This window comes from Octopus bimaculoides, chromosome 5 (assembly GCF_046866305.1).
Source record: "Octopus bimaculoides isolate indiv1 chromosome 5, ASM4686630v1, whole genome shotgun sequence".
NCBI lineage: Eukaryota > Metazoa > Mollusca > Cephalopoda > Octopoda > Octopodidae > Octopus > Octopus bimaculoides.
This window is the reverse complement of record NC_142932.1, coordinates 68926882-68951370: the sequence shown is the minus strand read 5'-3', so window position 1 is coordinate 68951370 and position 24489 is coordinate 68926882. Positions and strand designations below refer to the sequence as shown.

The following is a 24489-nucleotide window of genomic DNA, read 5'->3' as shown; positions in this document are numbered from 1 at the left end:
TTATACCCACCATGACTACCCATCTGATAAGAGTACACCAGGCATGTGCATCACAACCATATGTGATTGGCTTGGTGACCTCTTATCAAGCTAAACAGTGCATGACCTTACAGAGGTGGGGGGGGGAATCATCTAGAATTTTCCTCAGATTGAGTAGCCCATCCCACTCAAAAGGTCCCCCGAAGAAGGTTTGTTTAAGACTGATGAATGAAACAGCCATGTTTCCAGAGGTGAATTATTCAGACACCCCAAAATTCCTCTCAGCAAATGGCTATGATGCTCCTCCACTACTCCTACTCATAATCAGAGATGCACATATTGTCAGCCACTAATACAGATGCTCAACTGGTTATGGTCAAACAACTAACATGATTATTATTATTTATTGTTAATAATAATAATAATTTATTCTTTTATTGGCCATAAAGGCTAATATAAATTATACATAAAAGACAACACAAAACAATACATTTGTGTAAACATTAAATAACAATATAAAGGTAACAAGTAAAACTCCCAATAGGAGGAGGTGCTTTAAAGGTTACTCGTGGAAAAACCCACAAAAGCAATGGGTGCCTGATCAACTGGGCAAGAGCCCTTCTTTTATTCCATTTACAGGTGTATTCTCAGAATTGGTCCATTCATACTGGCCATTTTTCCAACATTCACCCACCTTTCAACAAATTTGCTAGAAGACAATACTATCCTTTTCAAGTGAAACTTGAAAATGTTGATGAGGGTTTGGCCAAAGTGTCTGACTTTAGCCCTTTCAAACGAGTTCACCATACTACCACTTTTGCGACAGCCACCAGACAAATAAAAATTGCCTGTCCCTCCAGGTTAAAGGAGGCTGACGGGACAATCTTCACTATGGATTCAGCTGATAGCCAGATCTGTCCTACAATCAACAACAGCTGTTCGACATAAACCCATAGTCAGCAATGCTTAGGCATTGGACAAGTGCAGAATGCTTTCATTGCTCTGAGTGCACCTCAGGCCGGCCCAGCTGACAGCACTTCCATACTTGTAAAGTCTATCCTGAATGGGCAGTGCCCCTCAGTACAACTGCCAGGCAAGGGATTTCTGGAAGTTATCCATAGGCCCCAGCCCAAAAGTTCTCCAAAACAGACCAGTAAGTTGATCCTCATTGAAACCTAGAGTTTCCCTAGGAACATCATTGCACTTTTCCTCCACCAACCCTCTATAAAACACTAGAGTGGAACTACTACCGATCGCATTGCCCGACTGGTAGAGGGCTGTGTGTGCTTGACGGCACTTAAGGTGCTAAGCACCCCTCTTTGGTCTACGCCTAATCCAGGATTGCAGCTCAGTTAAAGAGACGAGCTGTGGAAGAGTGTGTCTGACAAATGGCAACCACACCTGCTCACTATCAAGGAAAGGCTGGAGATGCCGTAGCCTGAGTGCATGTCTGTGCATCAGCAACCACAGCATGCCCAGCCCTTCGTTCAGCAGGAGTACCCCTCATTGAGTAATTATTATTTCCAAGGATCTGCTAGCTAGGAAACGTAATATTTGCACTAGTCTGCATTGGAAGAGAAACCACTAAAATCTAAAACAGACACATTCTATGATTTATATATTTGGTTTCTATTTTCTTATTCCTCTATATTGCAGGGATTTGTTATCTCAATTCCAGTGAGATGAAATTTTGAATTAACTTTGGTGATTTATGTAAATATTTAATATTCATGATTCCAACACTTAAAATATCCCACATGAAATTTATGGTTCCAACATTGAAAGTAATGGAGATCTATTTTAAGAGAAGCTATTTTGTTATCCTCTTTTTATCACTGTTGTTGGTAATTATAAAATTACCAAGTCGAACATTTTCTGAGAAATATCCTCATAATTAGTCATCTAAAATCTATTTACTGCCCAAACTCCTAGTAAAAATCAAGTTGTCTCCCCTATTGGCACCTTGTCGTAATTTCGTGTTATTGGCAGTGCAGTGTTGGGTTTAATGGTTTAAGATTCAGATTATTGTTGGTTTATTACTAATGGTTGTTCTTTATTGCAGTGATGTCTTTATAGTGTGTCCTCTGAAACATGCTGTTGTTAAAATGGATTTTAATTCACATTCTATTGTGCCACTCGATGATGAGGTATGTTATCTTCAACCTATCAGTGTTGTTGATCAATCGTTCTTATTCTACAAATTTAGTTATAAACTCAGTAATTACTGTTTTTACTAATGTTGCATCCCTAAATTTAGTGTTAAATCTTGAAACAAATTTTTTCCCTTCATAATTTCTGCTTTGCTCCATGCATAAGTCATGTCCCAGTCAAGTATAAATGAGTGTGGTTTTTATGCAATAGTATGTTGATCCCTGAGTATATGTAAATTTGGTTCAGGCATGGCTGGTTAAGAAGTTCATTTTGCAGCCACATGGTTTCAGGTTCACTTCCACTACACAGCTCCCTTGAACTAGTATCTTCCTTAATATAGGACAGAACTGACCAATACTTTGTGAGCAAATTTGGTGAATAGAAATGGAAGGAAGCCTATTGTGTGTGGGTGTTTGGATGGGTGAGCAAACGCATCATCATTATCATTCAACGTCCGTCTTTGATGCTGGGACAGTACCACAAGTACCATGGCTGGGACAGTACCACAAGTACCATGGCTGGGACAGTACCACAAGAGCCAGTCAGGCCGAAGCCTGCACCAGACTTCTGTGACTGTTTTGGCAGGATTTTTACAGCTGGATGCCCTTCCTAACACCAACCACTCAGCAAAGTGGACTTAGTGCTTTTTATATGGCGCAAGTACAGGCGAGGTCAGTTTTGGTAAGGTTTCTACAGCTGGATGCCCGTCTGAACACCAACCACTTAACAGTGTGGACTGGGTGCTTTTAAGACAAATACCTTTTAAGAGGGGAGGAGGCATTGGAGAAGGTGATGCTGAAAAGGTTATAGTGAGACAGATACAGGTGTCTTACTGTAGAGGAAGTACAAGGTACTCAGTTGGAGAGAGAAAGATCAGGAATGAAGATAGAAACAGGTGTGCTACTGCAAAGAAAATACACAGTTGCCCAACCTGAGGGAAGTGCAGGAGAAAGAGAGAGAGAGAGTGGGAGACCGCAGGATGGAGATGGTGGCAAAATGCCAGGCATACTCACAAGGGATAGAGATCAGAGTATAACTGAGATGGTTGAGGAAAGGAAGAGAGAGATATAGATAGTGGCAAGTGCCAGGGCATACCCTTGAGGTTCAAATGCCATAATTTAAGTGATGGATATTGCGAAGGGAGTGCAAGTAAGTGGCAAAAGATCTGGGTATATATAGAGTGGGAGGGGCTACTAGATAGCAATGATACAGAGGAACAGGGGTGTGAGGACAGGATTGGGGAGTGAGGGCTAGAGGAGTGAATGAAGAGGAAATGTGAGAAAGAGAAGAGATGTAGATTGGTTTGTTGGGGTAGAGTGAAAGAAAAGTTTTCTTGTTACGTGTGGATGGAACACTCAGGTTGGGGGTAAGCAGATGGCAATAGTAGAGTGAGACAAGGCATATGGGTTGAACGCACAGGTCGGGGCAAGCAGAGAGCAATGATACAGTGGCACTAGGCTGAGAGGACAAGATTGGGGAGTGGGAGGCAATCATAGTACATGAAGCGGAAATGTGAGGAAGAGAAGAGATGTAGCGATGTAGTTTGGTTTGTTGTGGTAAAGTGTGGGAGAAGTTTCCTTGTTAAGTGTGGGTGGGACACACAGTGCTTCTAGAACTCAGTTTCGCTGATGTGGGCGGGTCATCTCAAGAACTTCATATCACCAGACATCTTGCTCCATGGTCATTTCCTCTGTAAGGTTCAACTTTCTGAGATCAGTCCTCACTACTTCATCCCATGTCTTCCTGGGTCTCCCTTTTCCGCAGGTACCATCCACTTTCAGTGATCAGCACTTCTTTATGCAGCTGTCCTTATTCATATACATCACATGTCCAAACCAACGTAGTCTTCTCTCTTGCATGCTACATTTGATTCCTCTTATGCCCAACTTTTCTCTCATTTGCACTTTGTCATACATGTGCACTGATGTTGCACATCCAACGGAGCATACTACCTTCGTCTCTCTTCAGTCTATGCATATCTTAAGCATTCAGAGCCCATGTCTAACTACCATGGAGTATAGCTGTTTGTACACAAGCACCATATAGTCTACTTTTCATTCTGAGAGAGAGGCCTTTTGTTACCAGCAGAGGTAATAACTCTCTGAACTTCCTTCACCCAATTCTTATTCTAGAAATAATACTTTCAGAGTACCTTCCACCATTGCTAAGTTGGTCACCTAGGTAACAAAAACTATCTACAACCTCAAGAGAGCCTCCTGGGTATTTGAGAGAATCTAATTCCTGTGTGCTCTTAGTACTTACTGTTCCTGCACATCTATCACCTACAAAGACCACTCTATCTGTTAATCTACCTGTGATACCACTGCATCTCTTGTGTGTCCATAGTTGACACTGGGTGCAGTGAATGGAATTTCTTCTAGCTCCTTTATCTTCTTTCTTACTAACAACCACTTTTGTCTTAGCTAGGTTAACTTTAAGGCCCTTTGATTTCAGGTTTTGTTTCAATAACTGGAATTTCTTCTCCAATTCTGCTAAAGATTCTGCAATAAGAGCAAAGTCATCAGTATATAGTAGTTCCCACAGGCACCCAGTTTTGAATTCCTCTATTATGGCCTGGAGGACTATAATAAGAGTGGGCTGAGAACTTATCCCTGGTGAACCCCTACCTGAACGCTAAATTCCTCACTGTATTCATGGCCAACTCTCACCTTACTGACAGCACGCTGTACTTGGCTTGTACATCTCTAACAAGCCACTCCTCCACTCTTAACTTCCTTAGAGACCACCATATAACAGAGTGGGGAACTCCGTCAAAAGCTTTTTCCTGGTCATCAAAGGCTAAGTACAATGTTAAACATCATGGCCTTGCTTCAGTGGAATGGTGATGATCGAGCGAGATCGTTGCCGGTGCCCCTGGACTGGCTCTTGTGCGGGTGGCACATAGAAGACACCATTTCGAGCGTGGCCGTTTTCGTGCGGGTGACACGTAAAAGCACCCACTATACTCTCTGAGTGGTTGGCATCCGGTTTCACCAGTCCTCAGTCAAATCGTCCAACCCATGCTAGCATGGAAGGCGGACGTTAAACGATGATGATGATGATGATGATGTTGATGTAGACATTATGACTGGTTGCTCTGCACTTTTTAAGAGTGATTGAATATCAAAAATAAAAAATCTCTTAGGAAAATAGGTAAGAGTTGGCAATAGAAAAAGCCTCCTACTATAAAATCCTACCTCAGGCCATTTCTTGTCATTAGCTATGCTAGCATGGAAAATAGACATTATATGAATGAATGAATGAACAAATGAAATTAGGTCCCAGTTATAGCTGAGAAATTAAGGACCTGGTAAATAGATTAATCCAAGTCCTGTCATCATCATTTTAACACCTACTTTTCCATACTTGAATAGAGTGGACAGAATTTAGGGAGATAGATTTTCTAACGCCAGAAACCTATTCTGTTGCCAACCCATACTTGTTTTCAAGCAAGGTAATATCTCTTAATAGCGTGTCATGTTTTTTTAGCAGAACATAGGAAATGAATGACATTCAGTTACAATAATCCCATGAGGTCAAAACAAAAGACACAAACATACACTCACACACATACACATACATAAATATTTATTACAATGGGCTTCTTTCAGTTTCTGTCCACCAAATCCATTCATAAGGCTTTGGTTGGCCCTAGGCTCTAATAGAAGACACTTGACCAAGATACTGTGCAGTGGGACTGAATCAAAACCTGTGCATTTGGAAAGCAAACTTTTTAACTATACTGCCATGCCTATGCCTTATATGTATTATATTGTACCCTTTAAGAATGGTTTTGTTACTTGTTGTCTATTTAACTGACTGTAATCCTTTTTGACAGTATGTGAATCTGAAAATGTTGGATGTAATTTGTTGAGATGGTGTTTGATGCAAAATTATTGGGATTTATAGCATTGTGTAGTTTATTAACATCACCACCTACCACCACCACAATTATCATTAATGTTGTGATTATCACAATTACCATTGTAATCTCTTATTATTATCACAGCAGTAATTAATTATTGTTGTCTTGATGTGGTGGTGATGACTGTTCATCATCGTCATCATTCCACATCTCCCTATATTTCATTTCCTGGAGATTATTTCCAAAAGCATTTGGCCTTAGAAAATCTTTCTCAGTGAATTTTGTTTGACTCATACAAGCATGGAAGAAGTACATTCAACCATTGATGATAATGATTATAACTCTGTCTATTTAGGACCTTGATTTTTTAAGTTTGTCATGTGTGATTTAAAGGAGATTTGACTGCTAATCTCTCAGATCAAGCGTAGATGCTACCTGACTATTAGTAGTATATGAAAGTAGCTAGCTGTTACATGTCTCTAAATATATTCTAATTCCTCTGCAACATTTATTAATTCTTCCTCTTCTTTCTACATTTGTTGCCAACTCACTCTCTTTCTCTATTGCAGTCTGATCTAAACATTGTTGCATCTTTTGACAGACGAGGGAAACACATCTACACAGGAAATGCAAAGGGCAGGGTCAGTGATAAGATATTTAATAATGTCTTACTAAAAAAATTATTTTCTCTTACATATCTTTGATATTGTCTGTTTGTAAATTTATTTCTATTTGACATTCTATCATCACACACAACCTACACTTATCTATTCATCTAGTTTCCATGATTTACCAATTCAGTGGTTGTTTGTGGCTTGATGAAACTAGACCTGACCTGGGATTGTACATATTTTGTCGTGAGAGAGAATATTGAGAGAATTAGAAATTATAGAAGGATTGGGGTGTCTTTTGTTGAAACTCTTTACATAGTGTGTGTGTTGCATTTGAAAAGATGTTCTAAATTTTTGATAAATTATAATGTTACCCGCCCTCCTCCTTACAACAGTGTAAGTCTATCTTGTGATAAACAAAGCCAATTATTTGCCCTTCATTAATCAACGGTGTTTACCACCAACAGATTGTAAACTTATTGGCTTCATGGTAGGGTTGTAATGGCAGGTTGTGTCCTATCATCTAAGTTTTAAGTTAGATCACCTTAACCCTTTTATTGCCATATTTTTCTTGAAATACACTACTTTTGTTTCATTCAATTTTGAAACTTTGTCATTCTTAATGTTAATTTATGTTTAGAACATAAATTAACGTAAAGTTTTCATGGAAGGTTTTAATTTAGATCAGTTCAAAACCTGAAATTTGTAGAATAAAACCAGGAATGGTTTAAGGTGGGTTAGTATCAAAAGAGTTAAAACACTTCTGTAATATAAAAAAAATTTAATTTCCATGATTACTAACTGCCACATCTGGGCAATAATCTTTTGGTTGGTTTTTAATTATTTCTTTTTTCTTTCAGATTCTTGTCTTCACCATAGAAGACCTTGAGTTAGTAGCTTCATTCCGAGTGACAACAGGAACCTTGAACACAACTGCCATAAAATCAATTGAATTTGCTCGCCGTGGCGAGTAAGTCTTTTTATTCAACATTGAAATTTTTCTTAATCAGTTTGTTTTGAATGGAAAACATTCCAATCTATTTTATTTCTAAATTAATGTTTTTCTCTTTTGATTTTTGATTTCAATATTAAACATTTTCTGTTTTTAATAACTTAGTCAGCAGGGCAAGATCATTGTCCATGACATTTTCATAGAGTTTTAGTTTGCTACAACAAGCTAAGTATATGTGGAAGAGTCTGGTACAGTAAATTAAGGATTCATTTAGTTGTGCTACTGACTATGATAAACTTGGTCAGGTAGACTGGAATTAAGAGTCAGTAATAAATTATAGATCCTCCTAGACTGGTAGGAGGAAAGGATTCCAAAACTGGGGGAAGTAATCCTCAAATCTGAAACCTTTCCTGAAAGCTTTCATCAGAATGGTGTTTGCTAAAGGACCCTCGAGTACCAGGTTTTGTGGCACATTAACCCTACCAACCACATGTACAGTCCATCTGACAGATTTCCATCTACCTAGTTTCACTGACAGGCTTGGGGAGATTGTTTTTGGGTGCAGGCATTGTTGTCTGGTTCACTTCATAACTATTTGGTTTCAGTTTCAATACCACCATGGGAGAGTTTTGAAGAAAGCTTTGTAAGTTAAATTTGTTAGAAACTAGAGATGAGGGAGAACCATTCTTGTGGGTAGTAAGCTTTATCCATTACTCAGTGTAATACCACCACCACTACCTGGTCGTTGGGTACCCTCAGTAGAGTTTACCCAGTGTACCACCCTCATATGGTCCTTAGGTGCCTTTATCAGAGTGCAGTAAAGTTTCTGGTCTCAGGATAACTTCTTACCACTAGTTTTAGATGCCTTGTAAAATAGTTATGGCTACTATTCTTCTCTCTTTTAAGAAGAAGCAGAAATTGTAGTGCAGTGGGTTTGAACTTGGAGTCCCCCCCTTTTCTCCTGTCAGCGATACAGTACATCGTCTCTCGCACATCACACTTAACACTTTATTGTAATTATCTTCAGTACTGTCTCCTTGCCTTTTTCCTCCACCCACATCTCCAAACAGCTTAAAAATTGTTATGGCCACAGTTCCCACAGCTTCACATTAATAATTAATGTAAAAGTAAATTAAGAGAAGTTATCTTGAGATGTTTAATTAGTCTAAGAGTAATTATCTCCATGAGTACACCATAAGATAGAAATAACTATTAGTTGACTGATAATAATAATAGTAAATGTTTTGTTCATTCCTTGTTCCAAATATCTTTAAGTAGCAGGTGTATCCTCTTCCTATCTACAGTTGTTTCCTTGTCAATTCGGCTGATCGTATCATCCGTGTGTATGAAAGTGGAGAAGTTTTAGCTTGCGGTAAAGATGGTGAACCAGAACCTATACAGAAACTACAAGATCTTGTGAACAGGTTTGATCTGTTGTTAAACTATTTTATAACCATTGTATGTATAACCTTATCATCATCATCATCATTTGACATCTGTTTTCTATGCTGCCATAAGTTGGATGGTTTGACAGGAGCTGGTCAGTTGGAGAGCTGTCCAGATTCCAAATTGTCTGCTTTAAAGAGAGTGCTGGGTGCTCTTTTATGCATCACAGGCCCAGATGTGTTTATGCAGCACCAGCATGAGTGCATTTGACATAACACTGGCACCTGTAAAGAACAAACCTATATGAATGGATGGCAGCAATTTTACTTGGTTTGATGCTTCTTCTCAAGTACTGCAAATTGCCACCACTCCCAGTCCCTTGTCATTTCCTCAGTGAGGAAATATATATTATTTTATATGTAAGGTTAGATCTGTTGAATTCTGTTCATTATACTATTTTATATATTCTTCTTTTACTTCTGTCACATATACAGTGAAGTCTGTAATTCACTGATGAGGTCAAGTAAGGTTAAACACGGAGTTGTCTCCTATACTGCTAAAATGATAAAAATATTATTAGACATTGTCTTATTATTTTATTTCCACCACATAATTATTTTTTGTTTGTTTGTTTCAGTGACCTCTCCAATGAAAAGTGAACACAACTTAAGTATATCTAACATTGTTTTCTTCTTCTATATTGATTTTTGTTTTTAGAACTATGTGGAAGAAATGCTGTTTTTCTGGTGATGGCGAATACATTGTTGCTGGCTCTGCTCGCCAGCACTCTCTCTATATCTGGGAAAAGGGTGTTGGTAACTTAGTGAAGATTCTTCATGGTACAAAAGGAGAACTTCTCTTAGATGTTGTGGTAAGTCTATTTCTATTCATTTTTTCTCCTATTAAGCACTTATTTAGTCAAATTTAATAATAGTTTTGTTATTTACCATCTTTAAACAGTTCTTTTCTTATAAGAGTTTTTTAAAAATCATTTCATAGTTCTCCTTTATTATTTATTGAATCATCATCATTCTATAATGTCCGTTTTCCAAGCTGGCATGAATTGGAGCATCCAACAAGAGCCGGCAAGTCAGGACTGCACCAAGCTCCAATGTCTACTTTTGCATGGTTTCAACAGCTGGATACCCTTCCTAATACCAACCACTCTACAGAGTGCACTGGTGCTTTCTACATGGCACTGGCACTAGTAAGATTACCATGTGACTCACAAGACAAGACCTCTCAGCTGAAATGGGCTGAGTGGTATTGAGAGAGGTGGCTTTGTGCCAGGTGATGGGAAGTAAAGTATGATAGAGGGAGAGGAACAGGTGTCTTGCTGGAGGGAAGATACATGGTTACCTCAGCTGGAAATGAAAGAGGATGGTGGTAAAGAGATGACAGGGATACCTTCAACTTACAAGATATGTAAAAATCCAGTTTACTATGATTTGTAGCTGCTAGTGCTATAGTTATAAATTAGTGTTAACAGCTAACAGCCTCCTATAGAATGTTTTAATGCAGCTCTCAAACCTCACATTGCCTTTTCTCTTTATTATCATTATTATTAAGGTGGTGAGCTGGCAGAATCATAAGCACACCAGACAGAATGCTTAGTGGCATTTTTCCCAGTTTTTATTTGAGTACCATTTCTACTGAAATTAACTTTGCCTTTCATCCTTTTAGAGTCAATAAAATAAGTACCACTCATTAACTTAGGTCAGTGTAATCAAGTAGCCCCCCCGTCCCAAATTTCATGCTCTGTGCTTATAGTAGAAAGAATTATTATTATTGAGTGAGAGAGAGAGCAGCAGCAGCACATGCCATCAAAGTGATACAAATATACAAAGCCCATCATACCAATCATGTCTATTCATCTGATAAATGTACACTAGACACATGTCACAACCATATGTGTGATCTCATATCAAGATAAACAATGCATGACCTTGCATGTGGGGCCCAGTTAGAGTTTTCTTCAGATTGACTAGCCCATCCTGCTCAAAAGGTCTCTGAATAAGGGTTGTTCAAACCCTAAAGAATCCCTTTTTGGTGGGTGGGTGGGTGTTTTTTCTTTCTTTTTTTTTTTTTTGTAACAAACTTAGTTCTCAAAATAGATAAATAATGTGCACCATGTGAGAGTCAAATGACATTCAACTCAAACTTATAAGGCAAGTACTTAAGATGTCGACCTTGCAATTTTGAGGTTCTTATTCAATCTCACTGCACTGCACCTTCAGCTAGTGTGTTCTGTCAGAGGTAAGTGAAACTGGGGAGATGGAAACTGGAAGCTGATCTAATTTATTGTATATATTATATATATTTCAAACAACCAACTTGGTACCACTTTGTTACTGATTCCGCTTAGTTTAAAACTAGAAAAATTTTTGCTTTGTTTCCCTTCACAAAGGAAACAAACAACATTTTCTCATTAAATCTGAGATAGGGCAGTGCCTCATAAACATTTCATAACAACTTGAAAATAAGGATTTTTAAAATTTTGTTTAGCCAAGGTGAAGTGGATTGCTAACTTAAGGGAAAGTTAGTGCAATAATGTTTAGTTTAAAGGGACCTTAAAGTAATGGTTAAAAGAGGGTTGGTAACAATTTTACAGAAAATTTTTTATATAAATTTGTTTCACTAAATTCTTCTAAATTGTTGATTTGTTTAGAAATGAATTGGAAACACATTGCCATTGTATTTCGTTATGAATATTGTCAGATGGTTAATGTTTAATGCTTGTTGATTATGAATTAATTATACTTACAGTGGCATCCTGTACGTCCCATCATAGCTTCCATCTCAAGTGGAGTTGTGTCGGTGTGGGCCCAAAATCAAGTGGTAAGTAAATGTCAACGGTCACTGGAAAAATTCAGATCACCTAGAGGTCCATTATTTATATATGTATGTATGTATGTATCTAGGTGTTGTCATTGCTGTGTGGGTGAGAAGTTTTGCTTTTCAACCACATGGTTTGAAGTTCAATCCCACCATGTAGTACTTTGGCCAACTGTTTACTATAGGCCAAGGCCAACCAAAGCTTTGTAAAGAGATTGGTGTGTGTGCCTGCAACACTTTTGTACAAGCAATTTCAGCTATAAACATGTATCTATCTACACACAGTGTTGTCAGTTTCCTCTGCCAACAAATCACTTTATGCCTTTGAAGCTGTGAAAGGTAAGAGGTCCTCAGTTGAAAAACCAGAGTTAGCTTCAAGAAGGGCATCCAGGTGTAAAGCACTGTCTCAATTTATTCATCTAACCCATTGCAAACAAAATAAACAGACACAAAACAAACAAGTGGTCAAGTCAACAAAACTGCTGATAGACTACTTTAATAGCCAGTTCTATTAAGAATATTGAACTGGGAAGTAACTCATGGGCATCAATGGCATAAATTTAATTCAGGTAGATGCTGGTGTATGCAATGAATGCTTTCCTGTTGGTGTATGCAATGAATTCTGAATAAATTGAAATTTCCCTTCCTTTTAGTTCAAGAAAGAAAGCAAAAACCTAGCTGTAATGGTTAGTTACAAAGTAAAGGAAAAATAATTTTAAACTCTCATCAGAAATTAAATTTTTATGTTTAAAGAAAAATCTGATTTTTGTTGGCTAAGAGTGACTCTCTGGGCAAAATGTTTAGCGGCATTTCATTCATCTTCATATTTTGAGTTCAAATTCCGCCAGGGTTCACTTTGCCTTTCATCCTTTCAAGGTCAATAAAATAAGTACCAGTTGAACACTGCAGTCAATGTAATCAATTTACTACCTCCCTACAATTACTAGCCTTGTGCTTAAATTTAAAACTAATAATTATTGTTAAAATAAATGTTTCAGGAAAACTGGAGTGCATTTGCTCCGGATTTTAAGGAATTAGATGAAAATGTTGAATATGAGGAACGAGAATCTGAGTTTGACATTGAGGATGAAGATAAAGAGAAAGAAGAAACGAAAGGTAACTAACTCCTTATATCTTGTTGAACATTCTCTATGACAAAAACCCAATCTTGCATTCTATTACAGAAGAGAAATAAATGATAGAAGGGAATTAGTTTTCTCCCTTACATTGAAGTATGACTCTCTTCAAAAGGCTGAAGTTATCTAACATCACTCAGTAACACCTTTGTCAGCCACTCACCAGCTTTCAGTTTAAAGTTGTATAAGGCTGTGATAATTTTACAGTTAATTTGCATTTCTAATCTGGAACTCCCCTCTCGTTCGAAAATATCAGTCTACTGGAAGCTATTTAGAGACATGCAACCAGACACCTTCTGTCAGTCACTATATCTTAAAGTGTTAGTTCTCTGGACATTGAAACACTAAAGTCTCAACATCTAGCAACAACTTGATAGAAGCCCACAATATTGAGGTGTTGATTTTTTTAAAGAATTATTGTTACGGGAATTAGAAGAGTCAGAGCTTTTGGTATGTTTGTATTCCTTCAAAGACAGTCTCTGTAATCTGTCTTTTTCATCTTGTGTCATGGGACGGTCAGCGGGACGATTGGAATTGAGAATTTGCTTTGGGTCAGCAGCTTTTTCTAGAGCTATTTTCATTAACTCATCAAATTTCAGCGGAGTTGCTCCAGTGCTAGAATTAAATGGTTTTTTCGTTTTGCTAGAAATGTTCAGACGACTGGCACTTGAATCAGAAGCAGATTTGGACCCACTAAGAACTGCTGATGCTGTTGACTTACTTGCTTTTAAATCTTTCGAGCTATTATTATTACTTAGAGAGGTTTTTGGTCCCTTTTCACTGTTAGAATTTCCTGTTCCCTTTGGTATTTTGAAGGTTTCTTTCTTGGATTCAGTTGAAATGAACAACAGAAAATTACTTACACAACTTTGACCACTTTTTTGAATTCAATATTTTCACTGCTTGTGAACATGCTTACAAAAACGTGATAACAGTTCGCCACTGATGATATTTGGAAACGCTATTTCATATTCAGAATTATTGAAGCATAAAATAAACTACACATGTCAGTTGTTAGCTGTCATGACACTGATCCACCAAAGATTGCATGGTTCACTAATACTGCTCCAGTCATACCTTTGAACTGTTTCCTCTTTATGACTTTTAATGTTTATTTTTCTGTCAGTTGTGTTTTATTTTATATACTTTGCATGGACTTATAACTTTCATTGTTTTTCTTTACCTGATTTATGTCTGCTTTTTGTCCCCTCTTCTAGCCTTTTCCTGACAAGATAGAGTGTACTTGAGCCTTGTATACTATAAGCTCATTATTTTTATTATTTTTTAAATGCATGTAAACAAAATTAGTTCTTGTGATAGTTGTGTTTCTGGACTGGCTCACCAATGCAATTCTGTGTGGTACTGTATCTGACAGGAAGTGAAGAGTTTAATAAATTATTAATTAGTTCCCCCTTATAACATGTTCTCTTTACTAATATGAACCTCTGGCCTCCCCAATTAGTGACCTATCATGCTGGCCAACATCTCAAATCTGAGGGAAACAGTCATTAATATTAACCTACTCCAACTTGTCAGATCCTCCCCTCTCTCCTCCTCCTCCTCAACCCCCACTTTTGAAAGCATATCTATTAGAAACCTACTCCCTTATGTCATTCTTCAGTGACTTTCATACTTGAGAAATTTTGTGAAAACAATATTTTTATACTTAACATCAACCAAGCTCTCAGTTTGTGCCTGACATGCAAATCTAACTAAACTATGCAAATCACCTTGCTAAATGAGTGTGTATATATACACACTTGTTTTAAGATAGTCAAGTTTAAGGTTAGTCATTAACCAACTCTGTCTTTTCCTCTTTAAAGGACCTGATGAAGAAGATGAAGAAGTTGATGTCACCAGTATTGAACCAATTCGAGCTTTTGTCAGTAGGTAAGTCAACTCGCTGTTCCTAATTTGTTTCTTCTTGTAACCTACCATTTTCTTATACATGTAGCCATGATTGATTATCCGATTCTATCCGTTATGTCTTATTCCATTTCTGCGTCAACAAAAGTTTCGTCTGACTCAGTCAAGCATAGAAAAGAGGACATTAAAAGGAGGATCATCATCCTTCTAATGTCTGCTTTTCCTTGGTTGCATTGGTCAAACAGAATTTATTGAGGCAGGTTCTTTTATGGCTAGATGCCCTTCCTGCCACCAGTCTTCACCTGTTTCCAAATAAGGTAACATTTCCCTACGGCCATTCACTGCTTTTATGATGGCGATGCTCATTCACAACCACCAAGCAATGTCAAGGTGCATGCATACACACACACGACAGAGCTCTTTCAGTTTCTGTCTACTAAATTAACACAGAAGGCTTTATTCAACTTGGAGCTATAGTAGAAGACAAGGTGCTACACAGTGAGACTGAACCTGAAACCATGTATTTGGAAAGCAAACTTCTTAACCACTCAACCATGCCTATATATGTATATAGAAAAAATGTCTGTCCAGTGCCATATTGCATTCTGGTTCATTTTGGACAAAGTATTTGCTTAAAACCACAAAAATATATATTTGTTATGAATGAAACTTGCAAAATCTGGAATAAAAGTGTGTATTTGTGCAGAGTCAAAGGTGTCCTATTATAGATTATTGATGGTGATGATAATAATCCTTTCAACTATAGGCATGAGGCCTGAGATTTTGGGGAAGGGGCAAGTTGATTACATCAACTCCCAGTGCTTGGCTGGTACTTATTTTATCAACCCTAAAAGGTTGAAAGGCAAAATCAACCTTGGCAGAAATTGAACTCAATGTAGACATGAAATGCTGCTAAGCATTTTGCCTGGTGTGCTAGCAATTCTTCTAGTTCACTGCCTTAATAATAATTGTAAAAATAATCATTTAACATACATCTTCCATGCTGGCAGGTGTTGTTAGGATTAACATGACCTGATAAGCCAGAAGACTGCATTGAGCTCTGTTGTCTACTTTGCATGGTTTCTACAGTTAGATGTCCTTCCTCACACCAACTGATCTACGGTGTACTGAATGCCTTTTCTTTCATGGCACTAGTTCTCCTGAGGTCATCAAGTAATTTCTAAGACAAAATATGTTAACTGAGTGCAGTATCCTATGCTAGGTGGTAAAAAGCTTAACTGTTTAGCATTCAGATTACTCTGTCAAATGTAATGCTTATTTATTCACATTGTTTTGAATTAATCATGCATTATCTTGTAGTTTGAAGATTTTGATGATGTGATTGTTTATTTTTAGAATGACATTATAGGGTGGGTGTGAGAGGCTTCATCTGGCTGGTTTGAACATAGGACAAGTAGAATATTTGGGCCAGATATGGTCAGTTTAAATGCTAAAGAGTTACTATAGTAGAGGAACAAAATCAGGTGTTTTGCTGTAGAGGAAATACATAGTTATCCCAGTTGGAAAGCAAGAAAGATGATGGTGAAGTGTCAGGACATAGCCACAACGTACAGGAAGGTGAATATGAGAAAGAATAAGGACAGAGGATCAAGGATGGATGGGAAAGTTTGCAAGAGGGTGAGGGTGACAAATGGTTAGAGGTGAATGATGAACGTAGATGGAGCTGTGGTCAATAGTGAATATCAGTTGGGTGGAGGAAGTGATAAGTTCAGATATGTAATACTACTACTACTAATAATGATGGTTTCTTTTTGTGTTGTTTTATTATTACAGCGATGAAGAAGCTGAAGATGAAAATGCTTTAATGTACCTTCCTGTCTCGCCAGAAATTGATGATCCCGAAGAAGGATGGCCGTTAGGGTCAGAAATGGTAGGTGTTCCTTATTAAACATTATGTCACCATTATAATCACCTCCTTCTCATTTAGGTCAACTTATCCTCTCATCCCAGGGTCAATTAAGTAGATACCACCTTTCTACTGTTCTCCTTTTACTCTTACTTGTGGTGTTCTGCCAATGTAAACAACATCTTTAATATTGCTATTAACATTACCACCACTGATGTTATTGCTACTACCACCAACACCACTACTACTGCTACCATCACCACCATTACATTTCATAGCCCGACCTAGTTGCAGTTGATATATTTATAGGATATATCAATGTTTGGTTGCAATTGATATATCTATAGGAAACAAATATTTTTATGGTTTAATAAGATATATTTTGACATCAGTTGAAGCATCCTTTTACAGTCAGATGCCCTTGCTGTCACTTTTTTTTCTCAAGGAATGGACTTTTTATTCCATTGATGTCTTGCAAATGCTGAGCTAATGGATGACTTACTGATGAAATTGGCAGCAAATGTCACTATTTGTAGCCCTACATTTTCATGCAAAGCACAGAATATAAACATTCACACACATTTTTTCAATGTCCATTTTCCTGAGCTGGCATATATGTATGTCATCATCATCATATAATATCTGCTTTCCATGCTGGCATGGGTTGGATGGTTTGCCTGAAAATCTGCAGCCTACAGGGCTAAACCCGTCTCCTACATCATCTTTGACATGATTTCTATGGCTGGATGTCCTTCCTAATGCTGACCTCTTTACTGAGTGCCTTGGGTGCTTTTTACATGACACCAACACTAGTGATATTGCTGTGTAACTTAGAAGACAGAAAAGAAAGGGAAAAAGCTCCTACTACTAGGATGAATTATTTGGGATGCGAAGGTGGAAGTGGTTGGTTTCAATCCAGTTGCTAAAAGGCTAAAGTATGAGTGAGGGATAAGCCCAGATGTTTTGCTATAGAGGAGACACATGGCTAAAGCAGGTAGAAGGAAGGTAGTGATGGGATGCGAGAGCAAACTTGTGTGTGTTTGTATATATATATAGACTTTATGCTGAATTGTGGTACAGTATGGGCAGATTTCTGAATACCAACGAACATTTATGCAGATATAACAGTTTAAAGGATAAGCCTATTATAATGGATAATACTAAGTGGACTTTTCCTTTTTCTCTCTCTTTTTCTTTTTTCTTTGTGATGTAATCTTGGGACTGAAAATGTTTGCGGCTGAAGATAGCTTAAAACCATCCTTTATATCAACAATATATACTGATGTAATGGCAGTTTGTGTATAAAGCTTGAAACATGTGTACCGCGATATCCTTTGTGTTCTGTTTTCAATTTACGTTTTATATATATGTATATATATATATATGTATATGTGTATATATATATATATATATATATATGTATTATATATATATACGTATGTATGTATTAGGTCATCCCATAAGTAATGAAGTAATGTCCAAATTTCGAATAAGGAGAACAAGTGATCAAATCTTACATTTTAATGAAGCTTAATGATCAATATAGTTTCCATGATTGACATCTTTCCATCTATTTGTAAGCTTTTTAATCCCATTAATGAAAAACTCTTCAACTTCCTCAGTTGTTTTGAGAGTTAATCCATCCAAATGATTCTGGAAACTATGGAGCAAATGGTAATCTGAAGGAGCAAGGTCTGGGGAATAAGGCGGGTGAGCAGTTTTCTTCCAGCCAAGTTCTGTGATGTGATCTTTGCAGTGTGGGATGTTTGCATTGTCCTGATGAAACATCACCTTTTGATTCACTAAAGCAAGCTTTTTTTTCCCCTTCAAAGCAGCGTTCAAACACTCTAATTACTGACAGTAGATTTGAGCATTGATTGTTGCATTGGTTGGTAGCAGCTGAAAGTGGATGACTCCTTTGCAATTCCCCCAAACAGAGAGAAGAACACACTTTGCATGGAGTTCCCTTTTCTGTTGTGGTTGGGCCTTTTCCCCTTCACTAAGCCAATGTCTACGACACTTAACATTTTGATAGAAGACCCATTTTTCATCACTGGTCTGTCCAAAAGGGATGAGATGAGTTCAAGAGAATGAAGAGATTTGCAGTTGGCTTCAGACAAATCATGAGGCACCCATTTTCCGAGTTTTGGGACCTTTCCAAGCTATTGAAGATGACTGTGAACAGTTGTATGGCTTGCCAATTCTTCAACTGAAACTGCATGATCTTTTTTCATGTTCTGCCAAAAGGAGTTTGTCATCAAACTCAATTGGATGTCCTGTTTGGGCCTTATTTTCCAGGCTGAAATCGCCACTTCTGAATTTTACAAACTATCTTCCACAAGTTCATTCATTCAGGCACTCTTTTTCATAGCTGAGTGGATATTTCAAGTCGCTTCAGCAGCAGAGTTCCTTTTTTAAACTCAAAGTGCATCAAGTGCTCCTTAGACACTTCCATGTTTGAAGAGCTATAATTAGTGAAATTTCAATTAGATTATCCTGCAAAATGAAATTTAATTAGTTTAATTATGTCCAAATACATATAAATATTATTTGATGTCATTAGACATTCTAAAATACTGTTAAAGCATTTGAAAATTGAAAATATAGAAGTCCAGACATAACTTATGAGATGACCTGATATATATATGTATATACACATACATGTGCACACATATGATTTTATACAGTTTCCATCTACAAAAATCACCCACAAAGCATTTTTGGCCCCAGGCTAAGGTAGTTCACAGTGAGACTGAACTTGAAATCACTACATCCACAACAGGGATAGTTTTTAACTTTTTCCATCCAAAGGGTTTTTTTAAGCCCAATATTTACATGCTGTTATTTATAGCTTTATCTGATTTGAGTTCCACTACTAATCCCCTCCCACAGAATCATTTCACATCTTTCATCATCATCATCATCATCATCATCGTTTAACGTCCGCTTTCCATGCTAGCATGGGTTGGACGATTTGACGGAGGACTGGTGAAACCAGATGGCTACACCAGGCTCCAATCTGATTTGGCAGAGTTTCTACAGCTGGATGCCCTTCCTAACGCCAACCACTCATCAGAGTGTAGTGGGTGCTTTTACGTGTCACCCGCACGAAGGCCAGTCAGGCGGTACTGGCAACGACCACGCTCAAAATGGTGTATTTTATGTGCCACCCGCACAAGAGCCAGTCCAGGGGCACTGGCAACGATCTCGCTCGAAAATCCTATGACGTCTGAGATAAATTTGCTAACGTAGGTATATGCAACCTGGACAGCTTGTACAATCTAGAGGAACTCAGTAAGATATTCCCTCCATTAAACATGAAGAGTGAAAGAGGATGAAGTAGCAATTTCTTATCCCACCACTCAGTATATATACATCACATAATTTCAGAAGACACTTCCCTGGCACATTCAAGACTTTCAGCCTGAAGACAATCATCCCTGCTGACCTTCCCAGGTGTCGCTTTCAACTTATATGCAAATATATCCAAAGATTACCATAGATTAAACAAGAAACATATGCGTTCACAATATTCACCATAGGCACAGGCATATGCTGTGTGGTAAGAAGCTTACTTCCCAACCACATAGTTCCAGGTTCAGTCCCACTGCATGACACCTTCAGTAAGTGTCTTCTACAATAGCCTCAGGCCAACCAAAGCCTTGTGAGTGGACTTGGTAGATGGAAACTGAAAGAAGCTTGTTATATATATATATATATATATATATATTTGTTCTCCATCACTGCTTGACAACCAGTGTTGGTGTGTTTATGTCCCCATGATCTTTCAAAGTCACTAAATTCTTATGTAAACAGGGTATTGTTATATTTATATCTAAACCTTTGACAGTTGTTGTAGTAAAGACTGCCATTAGACTTAACTAACCATGATACATTAGAGTAAAGATTGACAACTTCCTTTATCAATTAAGTTTATTTATTTCATTCAAGTGTAATTTACTTGAAATTTTCTAATGAAAGAAGGTATTTAATAATTGTTAATTCACTGTCTGATGAGAGAGGTATTTAATCAATTGTCAATTAGCTCTTGAATGAGAGATATTTATCAATAATCATTTATTAACTGTCTAATTGATTTAATCAATAATTGGCAATTAGCTATCTATTGGTATATACTTAATCAATAATTGTTAATTAGCTGTCTGGTGAGAAGAGATATTTGCCAATATTTGTTTATTAGCTAATTAGAAAAATATTGATAAATAGCTGTCTAACAAGAGGTATTTAGCCATAGTTGTTATCTAGCTGTCTAATGAGAAGTGTTTAATCAATAATTGTTAATGAAATGTGGTTCAGTCCTGCTGAGTGGCATGTTGGGCAAGTATCTTCAATAGCTTTGGGTCAACCAATATCTTCTGAGTGAATTTGGTGGATGGAAACTATGTGGACCATGTCTGTGTATGTATGTATGTATGTATGTGTGTGTGTGTGTGTGTGTGTTAGTTACTGTCTCCTTACCTTAACATTGCTTGATAGTTGTAAACAAGTGTCACCGTCATACATGTGGTGTCCTTTGTGTCCAGTATTATGTGAAAACATGCTGACCATTGGAAAATATTACCTTACTTGGAAACAGGCAAGAGTTGATGACAGGAAGAGCATCCAGCCATAAAACATCCACCTCAATAAATTCATCCAACCAACATGAGCATGGGAAAGTGGACATTAAAACAATGTGGATGATAAATTATCTAATGAGACCCATTGTTTTATGCCCAGAATAGACAAAGTTTTGCATTATCATATGTCAGAACAGACACTTGTTCTCTTGCAATCCAACAGTTTCTGCTTTGTTCTTCTCGAAGGTGTCTCTCAGCATATCTGCTTACTGAAGTGAAATTTCTTATTTACAAAAGTGGTAGCTCAATAAGTGAACTAAATGTTTTTAATAATCATGTTGAGAAATATGTATGTGTTTGTGTGTGTGTGTGTGTAAGAGAGAGAGAGACAGATAGACAAACGGATAGGCAGATAATATTGTTGTTATATTCATTCATATATATGTATGTTTGAACTTATATACATACAAAAATACAAGAGATAGAAGTTGCAACCTAAACCAGAAGAGACAGTACATTGTCATTATTTGAGAACTGGGGGAGACACTAATTTTATTGAGAATTTAACCTTGGTGCTTTAATGCATAATATTTCTTCACTTAATTCTGAAATCCTTTTTTTTTTTCTTTTCTAGGGTCCAGAAGATACAATGAAAGACCCAAAAGACAAAGAATTTTCTGATGAAGCTTCTTCTCCTAAGAAACGGAAGACAAAGTCTGTCGACATTGACCTGCCTGATGCTCCAACTGATGGTAAGATTTCATACACGCTGTGTTAGTGGAGTTTAAAAACATTGACAAGAACCACTTCACAAGAAAAGCAAGCATCAGTGTAGTCGTTCTCAATAGTTTTAGTGAACATCACACAACATTATCAAGTCATTTTGAGTACCATGAAGCTAGAAGGCTTCCATGGAACAGGGATTAACTATTGTTTAAATATTGAATAGAATTTTATATCCTGAGCAATTGTTACAGTTCTTTTTGATCCAATTTTGTAACAGTTTAAATGCTTAATCCAGTATAGCCCTCCCCTTCAAATGTCAGATATGCAGTTAGGTCATGGGGACTCGCTGGTACCTCATAAAAACCACCCAGTACATTGTAAAGTGGTTATTGAAACAAGCAGTCAGTGCAACATTGAGAAGACTCTTTAAAATGGTTGGTGTTAGGTTGTCCAGTTGTAGAAGTGGTGTCAGAACTGAAACATTAGAGCAAAGGGTGGTCTTCTGACCTGTTGCCCAACCCATGGTGGCATGTAAAATGGACATGTGATGATGATGATACAATTGTTTCTTTTTCCCTTCTTTAAACATTACATATTGCCAAAAATATTGTAGCAGTATAATCTTTATGGATTGTAAGTTTCTTATTTATTCTCACAATTCATAACATTTACTAAAGTGTGACTGGTATGGGAAAATACTTTTAAGATGATTGACAATTAGTGACTTTTAACATCTGAGAAGGATACTCATTTTTCACTTAATTTTCTCCAGATATATAATCTATGTTTAGATTTCAAGTAAGCTAATTAACTGGGAATTAATTAAATAATTTCTTATTAAGCATAATTTAGAGACAAGATATTGGCAATGAAATTAAAATATATGACTTTTACAAGAAAAATTTTTTTTTCTTGACTTTAAATTTGATTTGTAAAGTAATTATTGTTATTAAGGTAATGTAAAGACCATGGGATTACACCTAGAAAGTTGCCATCCATGGTCTGGGCAAATTTGTTTATGGAAGACCAGCAATCACCCATGCATACCAGCCTCCTGTCTCCACACTACTTACATTATCAAAGGGAAAGGCAAAAGCTGATGCAGCTTGGCACCAGTGATGTCACAACTCATTTCCACAGCTGAGTGAACTGAAGCAACGTGATATAAGATCACTACCTCATGATCGTGAGCCTGACACTCGAATGTAGTGTTTCCCAAACTTTTCATGCCAAATTGCAATATCGCCCACCTATCGGCCCAAAAATGCTCCATTGCTCACATGTGTAAAAAAAAAAAACCCTGACACAACACCCTCCCAACAGAAAATCCCCTACCCCATCCCCGTATCATTTGACACACACACTATATCGTAGACTCGTTGCTCTGTTAGTACTGTTTATACTAAATATGTAGTTGTTTACAAATCCCTTATAGTAGGTTTAGTTTTGCCATTAGTGTCAATAAAATTCTAACGTTAACTCCATTTTTCAGATAGATTAACTTTGGGAAACTTGCACTTTCTTTTACACTGATTTTCATTTTCCCCAAATGAACCTTTGATCAGAACTACTGATGCAAAAATGATTGTATTATAAAGGAAAAGAATAAAACTTCTTAATGAGAACCATGTGTCTGATGTGATGCAGCTAGTGCAGATACATTCAGTTTCAAACTTGTCAATTTAGCCGAAAGTTTCCTCATTGTGTCACATCCAGTCCAATTCTTTTATGGGAAAGCAAAGTTCCAACATGGTTAAAACCAGATTCAGCCACGTATGATGTAGGGAAGGCAAGCAAAAGTAATTTCAGATGTTTTCACAGACTGGGGTAGGAATTCAATATACTCTGATGGTACCACAAACCTTTGCCATTACGGCTATATCGAATTGTGGCGTCATTGTCATTATGTAAATCTATCGATTCCTCCTGAATGTCATCCTTGCAATCGACTGCATTGACCTCAAACGGATTGCTATACCAATTTGGAATATTCAGTGCCATAACATCTTGAAATCACTCCACCATGTCATCGGGCAATGATTGTAAATAGTTGCGATATGTAGTTAAATCCTCATCAGCCAATTCATCTTTCAAAGAATCAAGTTGTGAAAATTGATGGAATTGACATTTTGAAATGTTAGGGTTATTTATCATAGTCCTCCTGGCAATAACACAGGAATTCAAGACAGTATGCCCCTGGGAGCTCCTCTATGCTGATGACCTTGCTCTTATTACTGAGTCACTATCAGAACTATAGAAGTTTCAGGTGTGGAAGCAAGGAAAAAATCGAAGGGCCTTAGAGTCAACCTAGCTAAAACCAAAGTCTTAATAAGTAAGAAGGCAGACAAACCACAATTTTGGAATGAAATTAGTGATAAATGATTTACAATCAACGACAGTTTTTCTGTTTCCTTGCAATAACTTATTCAAATCATTTAATTTTGTGAATATGCCACAAAAGAAAAAGATATACACTATCCACTTCATTAATGGCTGCAAAGTGCGATATGAAACAGTTCAACACAGCGTGAAACA

At 37.2% G+C, this 24489-nt stretch overlaps 1 protein-coding gene across 2 annotated transcripts in view; it reads left to right on the top strand.

The window, feature by feature from the left end:
- The window catches only part of LOC106872501 (retinoblastoma-binding protein 5 homolog), a 48773-nt gene that overhangs the window by 12974 nt on the left and 11310 nt on the right, over positions 1-24489 (top strand). For both annotated transcript variants that reach the window (XM_014919519.3, XM_089352392.1), the window contains exons 5-14: positions 2042-2126; positions 6565-6636; positions 7467-7576; positions 8863-8982; positions 9662-9815; positions 11711-11782; positions 12778-12895; positions 14739-14805; positions 16576-16672; positions 21863-21980. In XM_014919519.3, coding sequence (XP_014775005.1) covers positions 2042-2126; positions 6565-6636; positions 7467-7576; positions 8863-8982; positions 9662-9815; positions 11711-11782; positions 12778-12895; positions 14739-14805; positions 16576-16672; positions 21863-21980 — 1013 coding nt within the window. The remainder of the gene's footprint in view (positions 1-2041; positions 2127-6564; positions 6637-7466; positions 7577-8862; positions 8983-9661; positions 9816-11710; positions 11783-12777; positions 12896-14738; positions 14806-16575; positions 16673-21862; positions 21981-24489) is intronic.